The sequence below is a fragment of the Vigna umbellata genome, chromosome 1 (genome assembly GCF_029865625.1).
Source record: "Vigna umbellata cultivar VRB3 chromosome 1, Vumbellata_1.0, whole genome shotgun sequence".
Classification (NCBI taxonomy): domain Eukaryota; kingdom Viridiplantae; phylum Streptophyta; class Magnoliopsida; order Fabales; family Fabaceae; genus Vigna; species Vigna umbellata.
This window is the reverse complement of record NC_142165.1, coordinates 75,744,268-75,762,675: the sequence shown is the minus strand read 5'-3', so window position 1 is coordinate 75,762,675 and position 18,408 is coordinate 75,744,268. Positions and strand designations below refer to the sequence as shown.

The 18,408-nt window shown below is 33.3% G+C and overlaps 1 protein-coding gene and 3 long non-coding RNA genes across 13 annotated transcripts; 2 read left to right on the top strand and 2 right to left on the bottom strand.

Annotated features, from left to right (window-relative positions):
- Nucleotides 1-1,464: 1,464 nt before the first annotated feature.
- LOC148206357 (uncharacterized) lies at nt 1,465-5,098 on the bottom strand. 5 transcript variants are annotated; one of them, XR_015783557.1, is made up of 6 exons: nt 4,762-5,098; nt 3,774-3,875; nt 3,059-3,136; nt 2,156-2,252; nt 1,865-2,041; nt 1,465-1,746 (listed from the first exon to the last, which is right to left on the bottom strand). It is a non-coding gene; the product is annotated as an uncharacterized LOC148206357 (long non-coding RNA). The 5 variants fall into 5 exon arrangements; XR_015783554.1 differs by lacking the exon at nt 3,774-3,875 and adding an exon at nt 3,281-3,435; XR_015783553.1 differs by lacking the exon at nt 3,774-3,875 and having other exon boundaries at nt 3,059-3,435.
- Nucleotides 5,099-5,450: 352 nt separating this feature from the next.
- LOC148206356 (uncharacterized) lies at nt 5,451-9,072 on the top strand. 5 transcript variants are annotated; one of them, XR_015783547.1, is made up of 6 exons: nt 5,452-5,787; nt 7,114-7,268; nt 7,413-7,490; nt 8,285-8,381; nt 8,496-8,672; nt 8,791-9,072. It is a non-coding gene; the product is annotated as an uncharacterized LOC148206356 (long non-coding RNA). The 5 variants fall into 5 exon arrangements; XR_015783550.1 differs by lacking the exon at nt 7,114-7,268 and adding an exon at nt 6,674-6,775 and having other exon boundaries at nt 5,453-5,787; XR_015783546.1 differs by having other exon boundaries at nt 5,451-5,787; nt 7,114-7,490.
- Nucleotides 9,073-10,499: 1,427 nt separating this feature from the next.
- On the top strand, nt 10,500-18,274 carry LOC148206354 (serine carboxypeptidase-like 42). Its single transcript, XM_088104240.1, has 10 exons — nt 10,500-11,335; nt 12,444-12,551; nt 12,774-12,866; nt 15,818-15,910; nt 16,186-16,271; nt 16,404-16,682; nt 16,778-16,911; nt 17,481-17,573; nt 17,680-17,797; nt 17,907-18,274. The coding sequence occupies exons 1-10, from the start codon at nt 11,077-11,079 to the stop codon at nt 18,072-18,074; spliced, it is 1,431 nt and encodes a 476-aa protein (XP_087960366.1). The 5' UTR covers nt 10,500-11,076; the 3' UTR covers nt 18,075-18,274.
- Nucleotides 13,363-15,632, bottom strand: LOC148206355 (uncharacterized). Of its 2 annotated transcripts, none has more exons than XR_015783552.1 (3): nt 14,270-15,632; nt 14,061-14,189; nt 13,363-13,963 (listed from the first exon to the last, which is right to left on the bottom strand). It is a non-coding gene; the product is annotated as an uncharacterized LOC148206355 (long non-coding RNA). The 2 variants fall into 2 exon arrangements; XR_015783551.1 differs by having other exon boundaries at nt 14,061-14,186.
- Nucleotides 18,275-18,408: the final 134 nt, after the last annotated feature.

Genomic DNA, 18,408 nt, shown 5'->3' with positions numbered 1-18,408 from the left:
TATGTGGAATAGTTACTAGACCTAGAAGTGAAAACCCTTATACTTGGTTTGAAAGATTTTTTAATTTTTTTCCCTTTTTTGTTAGGTCTAGCAAAAGAAATTATTAACACAAAAATAATTTATTATGTTATTAAATTTACATCTAACATATAAGTAACTAGCATAAAAATTGCCATGGTGACATTTTTGTAATATGAGCATTAAACTTAAAAAAATGTTTTTATGTCTAACGCTAATAGGTAAAAAATAAACATATATAATATGCATAAATTTACGTCTAACCTATAAGCATCAAATATATTTTTTTTATGTTTGACGTTTACAGGTTAAACTTAAATGCATTTTAAAAAAACCTACCGCATCTACTTCTCTTCACTTTTCTCCCTTGTATGAAGCTTCCTCTTGACACCCACTATCATTTTGTGTTAGTCAAGACCTCCATTAAAAGTTGTATTTTTAGTCATTCTCGTGTGCGATTCACAGAGAAACATCTTTCTCTTCACATATATTTTTTGCATTAAGATTAGTTTCTTATCTTTCTTGTTATAGTGTTGGCATGCATAACTATTTTTGGGGAACTCAGTCATTGTTATGTATGAATGTCCTCCTTGTTTGTCTTGACTATGAGTTTTATGATTTATATTAGATGCTTGATTGATTTTAGACTGATTAGATTAAGAAGAAGAGGGAAAATGAGATAAAGAAGGAAAAGGAGAAGAAGAAGGGGAAGGAGAAGAAGAAGAAGAAGAAGAAGAAGAAGAGAATGAGAAGAAGATGAAGAAGAAGATATTTGGTGCAAATTAATAAAAAAAATTATGTAAATTTACGTATATTATAAATGCAACAGACGTAAATTTACATATGTTCTTAAGTCACAGATAACTGACGTAATTTTCTTGACACTAAGTTGTCCTACAAAACTAACAAACAAAAGAATGAACATGTCAATTTAAATCAAGTCAACTAAGGTCAACAAGTCAAGTCAATATAAAACTAAACCAAAAGAAAGTGAAGAAAATCTCTTTCTAAACATGTTTATTTTCCCTGGGCACGTGTCATGTGCCCCCATTCTTAGTAAGGGTGTGTTAAGTGTGTGTGTATGTGATAATGTGTGTGTGTGTTAAGTGTGTGTATGTGAAAATTAGGGGTGGGCAAATCAAACTAAACTGCACTGCACTACTAAAAACTGTATTGAACTAAAAACTAGTTCAGAAAAACTAAACTGCACTAAAAAATAGTTCAGAAAAACTGAACTGAACTGCTTTTGTTTTATTAAACTGTACTGAACTGAACTATACTTAACTGTACTAAACTACAGTATAAACTGAACTGAACTACTAACTATACTAATTTTGAACTAAATTATACTAATTTTAACCAAGAACTGCACTAACTATACAACACTAACAACTACAGCACTAACTAGTAAAATTGTATTAATAAAACTGCACTTCATCCTGTAAATTAAACATGAGAAGAGCATCATTAATAAAAATCAAAGAAGATATAATATAATGCTAAATAAAACTTACAAACTGAAAATAAGTCTTTATAAACTCTTCAATACAAAATCGAACTTCAAATCTCCAGCACATAATCCTTTTCTAAAGACAAAAGGTATTAACACGCCATCTTTTGTAATTTTTTGACAGCAGATTTTGATTCATGATCTTATAATGGTCTGAGAATTTTATGGATTTCAGGACCAAGGCCACTACCAAGCATGCAATCTGCCTCATCCAACACCTGCTCAAGAAGCATGAAAAAGAGTAGTGTGATCAATGATAGGAGCTTCCAAGAACTGGTAACCTGCGAGCTCTACATAGATTGACACAAATATTTTTAAGTGATACTAATTACTAACCAAGTATCTTATTTCAGAAGGAACAATGCTGCCCTCTTCAATATATTGAAGAATCTCACAAGGTGTTCCTATCATTAGGCCAATTGAGGCTTGCGACTGCCCATTATCTGGTGAAGCACAATCCTTTGCAGACTTCAATTTTGTGTTATGGATGATATATTTTGCAGCATTGAAGCACTGAAATGCCAATAAATTTTGAAGGAACATGATCAGTTCATAAATACCAGGAAGGTACTCTACAGAACTAAATAGACAAGACGGTGAGATAATACATAGTAGAAATTGAGTCACCTGTGCAGCTTTCTCCTCCGTAGCACAAAGCACGATGGCTTGTGGATGTTTTGAATTTGAACCAAGCAACTCTCCATCCCGTCTTAGCAACTGACAACTGTACAAGTTGACATATTTAATTTACTCCATTTTTTCTCTAAGGAAAATAATAAACATGGCAGGAACAGAACAGCAAAAAGTAGATAACAGTTATCATCGTTTGTGTTGATGTGATGAAAATGAAGCTAAAAAAACTGTCACTAACTTTATAAGTATTAAATTATTCAACCCTATTAGAGATCTTATATAATCTTGAAATATGACCAAATTATAATATATATATATATATATATATATATATATATATATATATATATATATAAACATGGGTGCAAACTTGATAGTGCCACCCATTTGTAAAATTGACATAAGAAAACATTTGAAATGGAGATATTTTATAATTCAACTCAATACAATGATTCTAAGATAAATCACTAATTCGATCATAATAAGTTGACTTGGGAAATTTGTTTTCTCTTAGTGCAATTCTCAAGTTAAAAATCAATTTTATATAACAGAGTTCCAATAGATGAGACATACAAAAATCCTTTTATGCCATAACATGGTTGGTTATGAACCAATTTCACTTGACATCACCTTCCAAGTAACAAAATTATGGTATTTTCTACAAACTTGAAACCCATACCAATACAAATACCAAACAAATAACGCAACAACAATGGTCATATGAACTAGGTGAAATACCAGATAAATAAAAATAAACAAACTACAAAAATTTAAGCCAGCCTGCAAAGTGAATGCATTCCCAAATTTCAGTATCTAGTATCCACTCAACTCAAGGAATTTGATCCTAAGGCTCAAAAGTCAAAACCTTGGAAGGAAAATGAAGAGAATTAAAGTAACCTGAATAAGGGACAAAACTTCAATCATCCAAATTAATAGCAACACTTGAAGGTCCCACTTCATCTTGAGAGGTTATCTCTACAAAAATAAAATAAAATATTTCATAATTTTTTAACACTTAAAATATAAATTAAAAAGTATACAAATTTGTCATATAATCTTAAATGTATTTCAAAAGACAATTTTATAGTGTTCCACTGTAAACAAAATGAACTACTTGACCTGCTTCTACTTTTTATATATACAGTGCTATGGGTGTGCATATCGTGATCACTGTAAACTGAGCTGCCCATACAGTGGAAGTATACAGTGCTATGGGTACGGTATAATTTAGAGTTTATAGGGTATGGTATAATTTTGAGTCTCAGATGCAGAACCTGCAAGGAAATTTATTAGAAAATTGTACAACTGAATTATTGTCTCAACAACACGGAAACTGAACAACAATTGATATAAAAGTCTTCATAAATATCTAACTTTTATGAATAAAAAACAGTAAAAGAAAACTCCAAATTACATGATAATCAGTTAAGGTTTCTGATGAACCAAACTTGGTTGCCAGAATAGTGCCTTTTGACAAGATTTAACAGCAGGAAAAGGAAGAACCAAGTTTAAACCAGCAGTGTCAAATCCTATGCTCAGATAATAAACAATTTAGTGATTGCAGGTTACTAAGTATGGTGGTTTCTGGTATTTGAATGATTCAGTACTATACATTGGAAATACGCATCATTGGCATGAACATAAACGTTCTTGGATGGCTTCAAAGATGCCTCAATAATTCATGTGGGAAAATCCATCTGTTTTGTATTCCCATCTGTTTTCATGTATATATCAAGAATAGACTACATGAGTATAAGATAGGGATATTTTGAGTGACACAAACAGAATATAGAATCTTTTTCAGGTGAATTTCTTGGTTGATTCATGTAATCATAAACTCAGTAGTTTATCATTTTATAAATGATGATACATTTAGTGCAATAGCCAATTTACAGTTGGTGACTCCTACCTACTGATTATCCAGCCACTTAATTCCATGCCAAATTAAATTGTCCATGTGATCCCAATTTCCCAGTTATGAGAACTAAAAGACCATTGAGTCGTATCATAAAACATAATTCATATACTTACATTAGCGAAATAAAACTTTAAATTGAAGATTGCTTGGGCTAATTAATTAAAAGTTTTTTTCTCTCCTTCAAATTCCTCAATTTTCAGAAGGGAGATAAACTAAGTGAAAGGAGATTTTAGCCCCCTCCATTCCTCTCTGCTTCCCTCCTCTTCATGCTATTATTGTCACTCCAAATGCCATCAAACACATAATTACCTCAATGTCCCTTATGTTAAACACCATATCAAGTCACCCAAACTATCCCATTTGCACAAAGAATGCTTTTATAGAACTAGAAAACATACAAACTACCCAGTTCCCAAAGTTAAACACTTTTGTATAAAAGACATAAATCAACAGTGCGAACTTTATTCTGCATAGATTCTCTTTCTCTATTTTCCGTAGCATCTCTATTCCCTCCGGAAACCAGATTTGATTAATCAACGGAATAATTCACCATGTTAGAAGAGTTAACAAAGACAATTAACAAGACAAATCCTAGTACTCTCACATAAGCACGGACTGAAATTCAGGTGAATTGTGTCTTCTGCAATTCATGAAACGAGACAATTGTGAATGAGATAGATACCTTCGAAGTAGAACGAGGGGACACAGAAATTGTAGAGAGTTCCACGTGGAGGGGGAACAGGGAGGTTGAGCAATCCACTCTTTTACCCAGAGAGTGGAAAGGAACTCCGAAAGGGTATGTAGAAGAACCTTCGACAGTTCGGCGACGATAGAGTGCGGCAAAACCTTCGACAGCGGTGAGCCTCCGACGGCGGCGAACCTTCGACGGCGACGAACCTTCGACGATGACAAACCTTCGACGGCAGCGAACCTTCAACAGCGTTCAGCATCGAGTGAGATGTAAGGCAGAAAGCAAAATGAAGCTGTGATTGGGAAAGAATGTATAAACCTAAACTGCACTGCAGTTAACTGTACTTAATATAAAATAGTTTAGTATTTTTAAACTGTACTATTAATTAGTTAATTAGTTTTTAGTTAACTGTATTATTAGTTTTTTAAGTTTAAAAAAGTATGGATTAACTATAGTTTAAGTATTTTAAGTTAATTCTGCCCAGCCCTAGTGAAAATGTGTGTGTTAAGTATGTATGTGTAGGGCTGGGCAGAATTAACTTAAAATACTTAAACTATAGTTAATCCATACTTTTTTAAACTTAAAAAACTAATAATACAGTTAACTAAAAACTAATTAACTAATTAATAGTACAGTTTAAAAATACTAAACTATTTTATATTAAGTACAGTTAACTGCAGTGCAGTTTAGGTTTATACATTCTTTCCCAATCACAGCTTCATTTTGCTTTCTGCCTTACATCTCACTCGATGCTGAACGCTGTTGAAGGTTCGCTGCCGTCGAAGGTTTGTCATCGTCGAAGGTTCGTCGCCGTCGAAGGTTCGCCGCCGTCGGAGGCTCACCGCTGTCGAAGGTTTTGCCGCACTCTATCGTCGCCGAACTGTCGAAGGTTCTTCTACATACCCTTTCGGAGTTCCTTTCCACTCTCTGGGTAAAAGAGTGGATTGCTCAACCTCCCTGTTCCCCCTCCACGTGGAACTCTCTACAATTTCTGTGTCCCCTCGTTCTACTTCGAAGGTATCTATCTCATTCACAATTGTCTCGTTTCATGAATTGCAGAAGACACAATTCACCTGAATTTCAGTCCGTGCTTATGTGAGAGTACTAGGATTTGTCTTGTTAGTTGTCTTTGTTAACTCTTCTAACATGGTGAATTATTCCGTTGATTAATCAAATCTGGTTTCCGGAGGGAATAGAGATGCTACGGAAAATAGAGAAAGAGAATCTATGCAGAATAAAGTTCGCACTGTTGATTTATGTCTTTTATACAAAAGTGTTTAACTTTGGGAACTGGGTAGTTTGTATGTTTTCTAGTTCTATAAAAGCATTCTTTGTGCAAATGGGATAGTTTGGGTGACTTGATATGGTGTTTAACATAAGGGACATTGAGGTAATTATGTGTTTGATGGCATTTGGAGTGACAATAATAGCATGAAGAGGAGGGAAGCAGAGAGGAATGGAGGGGGCTAAAATCTCCTTTCACTTAGTTTATCTCCCTTCTGAAAATTGAGGAATTTGAAGGAGAGAAAAAAACTTTTAATTAATTAGCCCAAGCAATCTTCAATTTAAAGTTTTATTTCGCTAATGTAAGTATATGAATTATGTTTTATGATACGACTCAATGGTCTTTTAGTTCTCATAACTGGGAAATTGGGATCACATGGACAATTTAATTTGGCATGGAATTAAGTGGCTGGATAATCAGTAGGTAGGAGTCACCAACTGTAAATTGGCTATTGCACTAAATGTATCATCATTTATAAAATGATAAACTACTGAGTTTATGATTACATGAATCAACCAAGAAATTCACCTGAAAAAGATTCTATATTCTGTTTGTGTCACTCAAAATATCCCTATCTTATACTCATGTAGTCTATTCTTGATATATACATGAAAACAGATGGGAATACAAAACAGATGGATTTTCCCACATGAATTATTGAGGCATCTTTGAAGCCATCCAAGAACGTTTATGTTCATGCCAATGATGCGTATTTCCAATGTATAGTACTGAATCATTCAAATACCAGAAACCACCATACTTAGTAACCTGCAATCACTAAATTGTTTATTATCTGAGCATAGGATTTGACACTGCTGGTTTAAACTTGGTTCTTCCTTTTCCTGCTGTTAAATCTTGTCAAAAGGCACTATTCTGGCAACCAAGTTTGGTTCATCAGAAACCTTAACTGATTATCATGTAATTTGGAGTTTTCTTTTACTGTTTTTTATTCATAAAAGTTAGATATTTATGAAGACTTTTATATCAATTGTTGTTCAGTTTCCGTGTTGTTGAGACAATAATTCAGTTGTACAATTTTCTAATAAATTTCCTTGCAGGTTCTGCATCTGAGACTCAAAATTATACCATACCCTATAAACTCTAAATTATACCGTACCCATAGCACTGTATACTTCCACTGTATGGGCAGCTCAGTTTACAGTGATCACGATATGCACACCCATAGCACTGTATATATAAAAAGTAGAAGCAGGTCAAGTAGTTCATTTTGTTTACAGTGGAACACTATAAAATTGTCTTTTGAAATACATTTAAGATTATATGACAAATTTGTATACTTTTTAATTTATATTTTAAGTGTTAAAAAATTATGAAATATTTTATTTTATTTTTGTAGAGATAACCTCTCAAGATGAAGTGGGACCTTCAAGTGTTGCTATTAATTTGGATGATTGAAGTTTTGTCCCTTATTCAGGTTACTTTAATTCTCTTCATTTTCCTTCCAAGGTTTTGACTTTTGAGCCTTAGGATCAAATTCCTTGAGTTGAGTGGATACTAGATACTGAAATTTGGGAATGCATTCACTTTGCAGGCTGGCTTAAATTTTTGTAGTTTGTTTATTTTTATTTATCTGGTATTTCACCTAGTTCATATGACCATTGTTGTTGCGTTATTTGTTTGGTATTTGTATTGGTATGGGTTTCAAGTTTGTAGAAAATACCATAATTTTGTTACTTGGAAGGTGATGTCAAGTGAAATTGGTTCATAACCAACCATGTTATGGCATAAAAGGATTTTTGTATGTCTCATCTATTGGAACTCTGTTATATAAAATTGATTTTTAACTTGAGAATTGCACTAAGAGAAAACAAATTTCCCAAGTCAACTTATTATGATCGAATTAGTGATTTATCTTAGAATCATTGTATTGAGTTGAATTATAAAATATCTCCATTTCAAATGTTTTCTTATGTCAATTTTACAAATGGGTGGCACTATCAAGTTTGCACCCATGTTTATATATATATATATATATATATATATATATATATATTATAATTTGGTCATATTTCAAGATTATATAAGATCTCTAATAGGGTTGAATAATTTAATACTTATAAAGTTAGTGACAGTTTTTTTAGCTTCATTTTCATCACATCAACACAAACGATGATAACTGTTATCTACTTTTTGCTGTTCTGTTCCTGCCATGTTTATTATTTTCCTTAGAGAAAAAATGGAGTAAATTAAATATGTCAACTTGTACAGTTGTCAGTTGCTAAGACGGGATGGAGAGTTGCTTGGTTCAAATTCAAAACATCCACAAGCCATCGTGCTTTGTGCTACGGAGGAGAAAGCTGCACAGGTGACTCAATTTCTACTATGTATTATCTCACCGTCTTGTCTATTTAGTTCTGTAGAGTACCTTCCTGGTATTTATGAACTGATCATGTTCCTTCAAAATTTATTGGCATTTCAGTGCTTCAATGCTGCAAAATATATCATCCATAACACAAAATTGAAGTCTGCAAAGGATTGTGCTTCACCAGATAATGGGCAGTCGCAAGCCTCAATTGGCCTAATGATAGGAACACCTTGTGAGATTCTTCAATATATTGAAGAGGGCAGCATTGTTCCTTCTGAAATAAGATACTTGGTTAGTAATTAGTATCACTTAAAAATATTTGTGTCAATCTATGTAGAGCTCGCAGGTTACCAGTTCTTGGAAGCTCCTATCATTGATCACACTACTCTTTTTCATGCTTCTTGAGCAGGTGTTGGATGAGGCAGATTGCATGCTTGGTAGTGGCCTTGGTCCTGAAATCCATAAAATTCTCAGACCATTATAAGATCATGAATCAAAATCTGCTGTCAAAAAATTACAAAAGATGGCGTGTTAATACCTTTTGTCTTTAGAAAAGGATTATGTGCTGGAGATTTGAAGTTCGATTTTGTATTGAAGAGTTTATAAAGACTTATTTTCAGTTTGTAAGTTTTATTTAGCATTATATTATATCTTCTTTGATTTTTATTAATGATGCTCTTCTCATGTTTAATTTACAGGATGAAGTGCAGTTTTATTAATACAATTTTACTAGTTAGTGCTGTAGTTGTTAGTGTTGTATAGTTAGTGCAGTTCTTGGTTAAAATTAGTATAATTTAGTTCAAAATTAGTATAGTTAGTAGTTCAGTTCAGTTTATACTGTAGTTTAGTACAGTTAAGTATAGTTCAGTTCAGTACAGTTTAATAAAACAAAAGCAGTTCAGTTCAGTTTTTCTGAACTATTTTTTAGTGCAGTTTAGTTTTTCTGAACTAGTTTTTAGTTCAATACAGTTTTTAGTAGTGCAGTGCAGTTTAGTTTGATTTGCCCACCCCTATGTGTGTGTATGTGAGTGTGTGTGTGTTATCAATTCTTTGATTATATAACTCTTGTAATATATATTAAATAAGTTAGGTGTCTAACAATACACATTAGTTGACCGAGTCCATGTATTGATTAAACGAGTCTAAAAAAACATATTAGACGAGTTTGTTATAACAATACTTATTAAACTAGTTTGTTTATACATTTATTTGTATTTTTAGTGAGTCAACTCTATATACTTTTACCTATCCTTTATATTTTTAGACAGACTACTTTATTTTTGTCACATTTTATCCTTTATATTTTTACAAAATTTCTATTTATAATTTTTATAAACATATACATTTATTTGTATTTTTAGTGAGTCTACTCTATATATTTTTACCTATTCTTTATATTTTTAGAGAGACTATTTTATTTTTGTACACATTTTATCCTTTGTATTTTTACAAAATTTCTATTTATATTTTTTATAAACATATTGAATTTTCTACACTTATAAATCATTTTTTAAATTTATTCTATTCAAAACTTAATTATAAACTTAAAAATATTTATTATTTTTTTCTTATGTGTGAGTAAAGACAAGTTTAAAACTAGTTTATTCCAAAAGACCTAAACAAATATTAAATTAACATACAATATTCACTGTCAACATATACAACAAATTGTCCATACTATTTTACTAAGTTATTCTCACTTTGCGAGACTAGCTTGAGTTATAGCTTTTCAACTTTGCACTCTAACGAACAAGTATTGAGGTGGAATTAATTCCCTTTCAAAATGACAATACTACTTTATTTAATTTAAAACATTAAAAACATAAAACTATAAAAGAAATCAACTCAATTAAATAAGTGCATGACAAAACATCATGACAACGCGTAAATGGTGAGATTCAACAAGAGAAATCTTAAGAAAAAAATAAAAAATATTTCAGATTGTCAAAAGCACAATTTTTTTTATTGATTATTTTAAAAAAAATTCAAATTTCTTGGACATTTAAGAGTTTAAACTTGTTTTAGATCCCAAAATCTTAATTTCAATAATGGGCTGAAATCACCAATATTGTAAAATTAGGATACTGAATATCTCTGTTCTAAACTAGGAGACATAAAGTATAAATTTAAAGAAATAGGAAGATTGAAATTGTATTTGAACCTAAATTGTAGTTCACTCGTTTGATCAGTTCTTGATTACCTTATTTATTTATGAATATTTAGTTTTACACTATTCTTGACATATATACCGTTCCTACTTTTTCCCTCAATCTGTCTCTGTTTCTAACTTTTTTTTTTCTTTTCTCCTTTTAGCTTAAATCCATGTAAATCATGCCGACACATGTAATTGTCGAAACGCATCACTTTCTTTCTATTTTTATTATGCTCATTCCTTCATGCATTTGGGTCATACTCTGCGATTAAGCTCTTTAGGTTGGGACATTCGCTAAAGCCAATCCACGACTCACGTGCCTCCTCCTATCCCATAACAAACGTAAGTCTATTAAAGACAAAAGTACCATAGTTAATTTTCTTCATTTGACTTGGGGAATAAACTATTTGGAAAAAAGATTGCTTTTTTGAGAGTGAGGAGCGGGTTAGGATTTGCCTTTAGTATTAATGTTCCTGTTTTGGTCAATAAAGATAAATTGACAAAGGGTAGCTTTCTAGTGAGGGTGTTGAAGGTTTAAGGGTGATGGGTTACATGGGTAGGTGTTGGTTGGTTGGGGTCATAATTGTGGTGTGGTGTGCCATCTTGCTGGGCACTGCTGGAGTGAAAGGGTATCCAACTGAGGATTTGGTGGTGAGATTGCCTGGACAACCTAATGTTGGGTTTAAGCAATTTGCTGGGTATGTTGATGTTGATGTCAAACATGGAAGGAGCCTCTTCTACTATTTTGTGGAGGCTGATCGAGACCCTGACAAGAAGCCTCTCACACTTTGGCTCAATGGAGGTTGGTTATGGATTTATGTTATGTCACCCTTTTTTACACTTCTTCAATTGCCACACCCACTTGTGAATTTTAAAAACAAGCTTGGTTTCATAACTTCATTCATCACACCTGCATGGTTCTTTAACCCTGTGTAGCTTGTTCTGAGATTTGAGTTGGTTCAAGTTAATCATGAAGTGGGTGCTCCTGGCTTGAGTCAGTTTGCTTCTTGAAAGTTTCCGGGGTTGTTTGTTTGCAGAAGTTATTTCTTTCTTCATGCTTTTGTTTATTTATTTATTTATTTATTTTGTGTTTTTTATTCTTTTTAGGAGCCGTTGATTATTTTGATTCCTTTTTCCTTTCTTTTTTGTCAAGCCAAGAAGGTGTCATTGATTTGTCCACAAGGCATTCGAGTTGTGTTGTCTTTTTACTCTACCAAAAGTGCTGTTTGCTTACACTGTTGCTCTCTTTTGCAGAGCCTCTGAATAACTGAAAAAAAAAAAAGTGAAACGACTACGGTTTTCTGTAGTACCTACTTTTTGAAAAAACTTTAACAGCTACATCAAATCATCCAACATAGAGATTCTTCTTGTCAGTCACTCTATCACATAGCTCACAGTAAAATTTACTTTAAGCATGATTCATTTTTCTTTATTTTTAAGGTGAGCTATGACAGTTCAGCCTAGCAAGGAGAATTTTGTGAAATGTGCGAGGTTTGTATGAATTAAAGTTGCAAAAGTGCTTTTAGAAATTCCCTCATAAAACAAAAGGAAGAACGTAGAAATTGTTGCTTGGAAAAGAAAACCAATTTTGTACACTTCCCACTACAATGCAAACGTGCACTAATTGAAATTTTGCTCATGTTCAGATGTTCAGTGTAGACAAGACAGTACTTAGTCTAAGTTTGTTTATTGGTTAATGCTGCACTAAATCATATACTTATATTTTTAGTCATATCATTGTCACCTGTGTGAGAAGACAGAGCTAGGCAAGTTTAAGGTTAATTTGGATATTTTAAACAACATTGAAATAAAATAATACTCACCCACGTGAATTTTTCACACACTGTTAGTTTCAAAAGTAGACTACAATAATCTAGTAAGAAAAGCCAACAAATTCCATTGTTTTTCAGGCCCTGGATGTTCTTCCGTTGGAGGAGGTGCTTTTACTGAATTGGGACCCTTTTATCCTAATGGTGATGGACTTGGTCTCCGAAGAAATTCCATGTCTTGGAATAAAGGTATGAAACATACACATCATAATGTGGTTCAAATTGGAATATTGATAATGTCACTTAAGATATGAGATAAATGTTGAGAAGTGTATAATCTGAAGGTTTGGACAATGTTTATTATTACTTCCAACTATGGATAATTCTTTCCATTACCATGGTTAAAAAAATAGAACTTTTATTTATGTAATTTTTGGAGTCACACTTTCCTGATATTTTTGTGATTTGTAGCATCCAATCTCATTTTTGTGGAGTCTCCTGCTGGAGTTGGTTGGTCATACTCAAATACAACTTCAGATTACAATACTGGAGATCTCTCCACTGGTAACAAAATTGGCCTATTTTCTCTTTTTTGTCATTTTCAGTTACTATGCTGATGTTCTTTAAGGCTTCGAACTTTTATTTTTACATTATCTCCTGCTTCGAACTATAAAAGGACAAATTTACATACAGTATTATAGCTGCAGTTCTCGAATCAGTTTTTTTGAATTTTACTTCAGTAATTTACATTAGATGCATTGCATAGTACAAAGCTGAAATAATAAATATAATTGGAAAACAGCACTAAGAGTACCATGAGTACTGCTGTATGTAAGTTTCCTCCTTAATTTAATTATCTAAATAAAATTTCACGTTATTCAAAGTAATACAGATCGAGGAAGATATATTTCTTTAGATTCGAGCTGGGTGAATGAAATGGAAAACAGATTAAGTTATTATTTGTGATTTAATTGAAAAAGTAAGCATTGTAGATATAATGATATTGAGCTAGGTGAGTTGAAATACAAGAATAGATATTTGAATATAGGATAATGATAATTTGACACTCAAATTTGACAAACTTTTGACACCGGACACGTGTCGTAAGCCAATTGGTCCATGTGTTCAATGTTTAAAAAGATTGAAAATGAGGTGAAAAATGAAGGGCTGGAGGGGTTTTGAAACGCGAGATTAATTTGAATTAATTTCAAAAAAGAGAAGGTCATTTGCATCAGAGCATTCTAGAGAACCGTCCTCCCTCCCACCCACTGACAAGCTTCGATCTCCCCACAAGGCTCGTCAGTGTTGACGGAGTTTGAAGGTTGCTGAAGTGTCGCTGTTGACCGGAACTGCATACGTGCCACTCCTTCACCATGAACATCACCATCATCTGGTTCACAATGAACATCAACAGCAAAAAATGAAGGTTGTTGTCTTTCTTGCCTTCCATCACCAACCATTGCAGCCAAATCTCTTAACTTCTTATTCATTTCAACCATTCTCTTTTGTTTGTCTTCTATTCTCTTCATCAGTAGTTCTTCCCAACTCATCCCAATCTCATCTACACCATGTTGTGGTATTGCCCCTTCATTCAAATGAAGGGCTACACGAATCAATGGGTTCCCACGGTCTTCCTCGCACACAAACCACTCCCAACATATCTATCAACATCCAAATATAAGTAATCAATAAAAAACAATAAAGAAAAGCATGTAAAACAAATGAACTAAATGTACACAGAGATATCAAGTAACTTACATCCTTTTTCTGAAACAACTCTTCTATTTTCTTTGACCTCAACTTAAGCGAAGGTCAATTTATTATTCTGGGGAACACAATTTCATGTTCACCATCCACTAAATCCAAACGTTCAACGGCCCAAAGCTACTAAACACAAATAAGCCAAAATGAAGACCAAATAATTTACAGTTTCAAAACAAAAAAGTAAAATAAAATATAATTGTTACCTGCAATACTGCAGCATTGCCACTAAGCCCTACAGAGTCCTTTATCTCACGCTCCCTTATCATCATTAACCCCTTTGTTAAACTATTAATCACAAATGTATGCACAACTTTTGTCCAATCATATTGATACAAACTATCAATGTTATCTAATACTCTAAAAGGCAGGTTACTAACTGCCTTTGATTTCCTAGAAAAGTACAAAATAGTAAAAAAAAAGTAAAATATACAAACGAGATACACAATCCACCTCGGACTCATTATTTTCTATTAACAATTTTATCCTATTTACAACTTCTTTTGGACTAAATGATTTTGAAGAAAATTGTGCACAAACGACACCACCAACATTATCATCAAAATTCACATCTAATCCCCCAACACCCAGGCCTAGACCCATGCAAACATCCGTAACTGTAAAAGGTACCATTCTTTGCTTCAAAATGAATCATTCATTGCGGCCAACCCACCGGGTCACCATTTCCTTCAACAAAGGAGTGCATAAGTCAATCGGCCCGTTCATATGAACACACTACTTGAATGGAGTTTGGCCAATACGTGTCCGATCAATTTGTCTTAGTATACCATTAATTTGGATTAGGCTTTGGTGTCACACCACGCCCGCAATCGAAACTACATATTATTTTCAACAAAAACAACCATTAACTAACATTATTCAAACGAACATTTACATTTTCAATACATCACATTTACTTACATTGTTACGAGCTTCTTCTTTAATGCACTTCATCATTGTCAAACGAAACAAAATACAAAACCTAAGTTAAAATAACCCAACAGTAACCCAAAAAATTCAAACTTTGCACCCAAAAACAACATAAACGCGAAAATGTTCAACAAAAGTTCAAACCACAATTAACCACACCACGAGAAACAACCAGATAACAAAACAAACCCTAAATGGCCAAATTTTTTTAGAAAACTTAAACCCACGAACAAAAACAATGTTTTACCGAAACGAACGGCAAAAAGCTTCAAAAACCACCTCCAATGGCGGTTTCGAGGTAAGTATACTCCAAACGGCGGAACGTATGCAGTTCCGGTCAACGGCACTCCAGCAACCTTCAAACTCCGTCAACGCCGACGAGCCTTGTGGGGAGATAGAAGCTTGTCGGGTGGGAGGGAGAACGATTCTCTAGAATGCTCTGACGCAAATGACCTTCCCTTTTTTGAAATGAATCCAAATGAATCCCGCGTTTCAAAACCCCTCCAACCCTTCATTTTACACCTCATTTTCAATTTTTTTAAACATTAAACACATGGACCAATTAGCTTACGACACTTGTCCTGTGTCAAAAGTTTGTTAAATTTGGGTGTCAAAGAATCATTATCCATATGATGACAGAATCACCAAGAAACTTTGGCCTTGTGAGTGAAAGATTGATACAAGTGCAAGAAATATAGTCTACAAAGGTAAAAGACAAATACAAAAATTTAAAATGATAATAATCTAAAGGACCTTGATCTAAATGCCCTTTTTGAAAAATGGGAAATTTTTGTGAGAACGCACATACATTTGTTTTTTTGCAGCCAATGATATGTACTTGTTCATGTTGAAATGGTACGAGAAGTTTCCATCATACAGAACAAGGGAGCTGTTCGTCACTGGAGAAAGCTATGCAGGTTCAAAAACTAATCATCAAATTCAGTTTTAGAATTTACTCGTTCAATTGAAATTTCATGATGAAAATCTCCTCTTTGAAAATATTCTATATAACGGACGTGGTTTAGTTAGACTACAATTATTTATGAAAATTTTCAAATGCTAGTAAACTGTGACATCATTCCTAGGGGGGTAGTGCTGCAATATTATAGTACCTACTTTTGTTTTTTATATTTCAGTGCATTGAACTCATGAAACATTGGGATTTTTTATTAAACTTTATCAAGTCATGCAGGACACTATGTACCTCAATTAACTAATGTTCTCTTGGACCATAATGCTGGTTCAACTGGTTTCAAATTCAACATCAAAGGAGTTGCTGTGAGATTCCATTCACCTGATTCATCTTTTGCCTTAAATTTTCTTTGAAGTTTCTTTTTGTGTTACAGTTGGACAAGTCTCATTTGTCTCAGATATTTTAAAGGTCATATTAATGCACCCCTTTTTCATTAGATTGGAAACCCACTTTTGAGACTTGATCGGGATGCACCAGCAACATATGAATACTTCTGGTCACATGGAATGATTTCTGATGAAATTGGCCTTGCCATTATGAATGATTGTAATTTTGATGACTATTCCTATGAAAGTCCTCACAACGTTTCTAATTCATGCAACAATGCCATATATGAAGCAAATCTCATTGTTGGCAACTACATAAACAACTATGATGTGATTCTAGATGTTTGTTATCCATCCATAGCGGAACAAGAACTGAGATTGAAAAAGATGGTAGGCCTTTTCCAATTTTGTTCTGGTCAAATGTTATTGGTAATACTTTTATTCTATGAACTTGTATGCTATAATACCCATATGACTGAACGCAGGCAACAAAAATAAGTGTAGGTGTGGATGTGTGTTTGAGTCTAGAAAGACGGTTTTATTTCAATCTCCCAGAGGTTCAGAAGGCTCTTCATGCAAACCGTACAAACCTTCCTTATAGGTGGTCCATGTGCAGTAAGTAAGTAAAGAAAACTTTACAATAATCAGTGGCTATGTGATAGCTGTCTTGAAAACACATCAATGGATTAAAGAAGAATGGTGTTTATTGACCTTAACTCTAAAGTAATGTCAGATTTTTTAATGTACTAAAACAAATATAAACATTTGCTGGTTTATATAATATTTTTGCTATCAACACAATACAGGGATTTAGACCCATGTAAATTATGTTGGGTCAAGGCTTAAATTAATAGAGTAATACCATTAACTAACATGCCTGAATATTCTAATCTAAGTTTATGTTTAACTTAGATCCATGTTAAATTGAAGTGGTTTGTAGAGTACCTTTATCTAAGGGCATTTCCAAGAAACTTATCTAAATTGATCCATATGCAACTTAGTCTAGTTTCTCTGTTAGAGTTTTTTGTACTGTCCTATACACTAGTTTTTCGATATATTTGAAAAAAGTCTAATATATTTTAAAGACACAGCAGAGAACAGTACAAAAACACTCAGCAGAATACAAATTCAATGCAACTCCATCTTTCATATCTGTCTTGTGTTATTGATCATGTTTCTTCTTTGTAGTGTTGTAAACTACAGTGACACTGATGGTAACATCAACATCCTTCCAATTCTCAAAAGAATAGTCCAAAACCATATCCCAGTATGGGTTTTCAGGTAACTTCAATGTAAAACAGACACCCTGATATGGCAATCCCCAGTATCATTGGATACATAACCTTTTTGTTTACGTCTAATAGTTTAATGTTGAATGATCTCTCAGTGGAGACCAAGATTCTGTTGTGCCATTATTGGGATCTCGAACACTAATGCGTGAACTAGCTAATGAATTGCATTTCAAGATTACAGTCCCATATGGGGCCTGGTTCCACAAAGGGCAGGTACCTTAAAATATTAAGTTTTGAGAATGTTTTACATTGTTAGCTTGTTCTTTTGAAATATCAATAGTAGCTATTAAGTTATAATTTGATGTTGAATGGGAACATGTAGGTTGGAGGTTGGGTGACTGAGTATGGAAATTTGTTAACTTTTGCAACTGTAAGGGGTGCTGCTCACATGGTACCTTATTCTCAACCTTCAAGAGCACTGCATCTGTTCAGTTCATTTGTGCGTGGTAGGAGGTTACCCAACACAACACATTCTTCCGTTGATGATTGAAGGAAGACACTTAAAGGAGTTGTAGCAAAAAATTGGCATGGCCATGGAAAAGGAAGTGAGAGAAAAGACTGTTTCTTTATGAGTTCCTAGTGGTTTCTATGGAAAGGAAAAGGAAAATGAACAGAAAAAGGAAATTATATTATGTCGTTTTTATACTTTCTTCATTTGGTACTAGCACAGATTTCTTGGCTTCATTCTTAGGTGCTGTGGGATTCTATTGGAAAATGTAGGGTTAAATATGTTTTTAGTTCCTAAACTATTGGTCGTTTCTGGTTATCGTCCCTCTTTCAAAGTAAGGTACAATTTGTTCCTTATTCTTTTCGAAACGTTCGTT

Excerpts from the sequence above, each read along its gene's own strand:
- LOC148206354 (XM_088104240.1), top strand. The coding sequence starts at position 11,077 with ATGGGTTACATGGGTAGGTGTTGGTTGGTTGGGGTCATAATTGTGGTG. Across the intron at positions 11,336-12,443 it reads CACACTTTGGCTCAATGGAG|GCCCTGGATGTTCTTCCGTT; the intron begins GTTGGTTATGGA and ends ATTGTTTTTCAG. Across the intron at positions 16,272-16,403 it reads TCAACATCAAAGGAGTTGCT|ATTGGAAACCCACTTTTGAG; the intron begins GTGAGATTCCAT and ends CTTTTTCATTAG.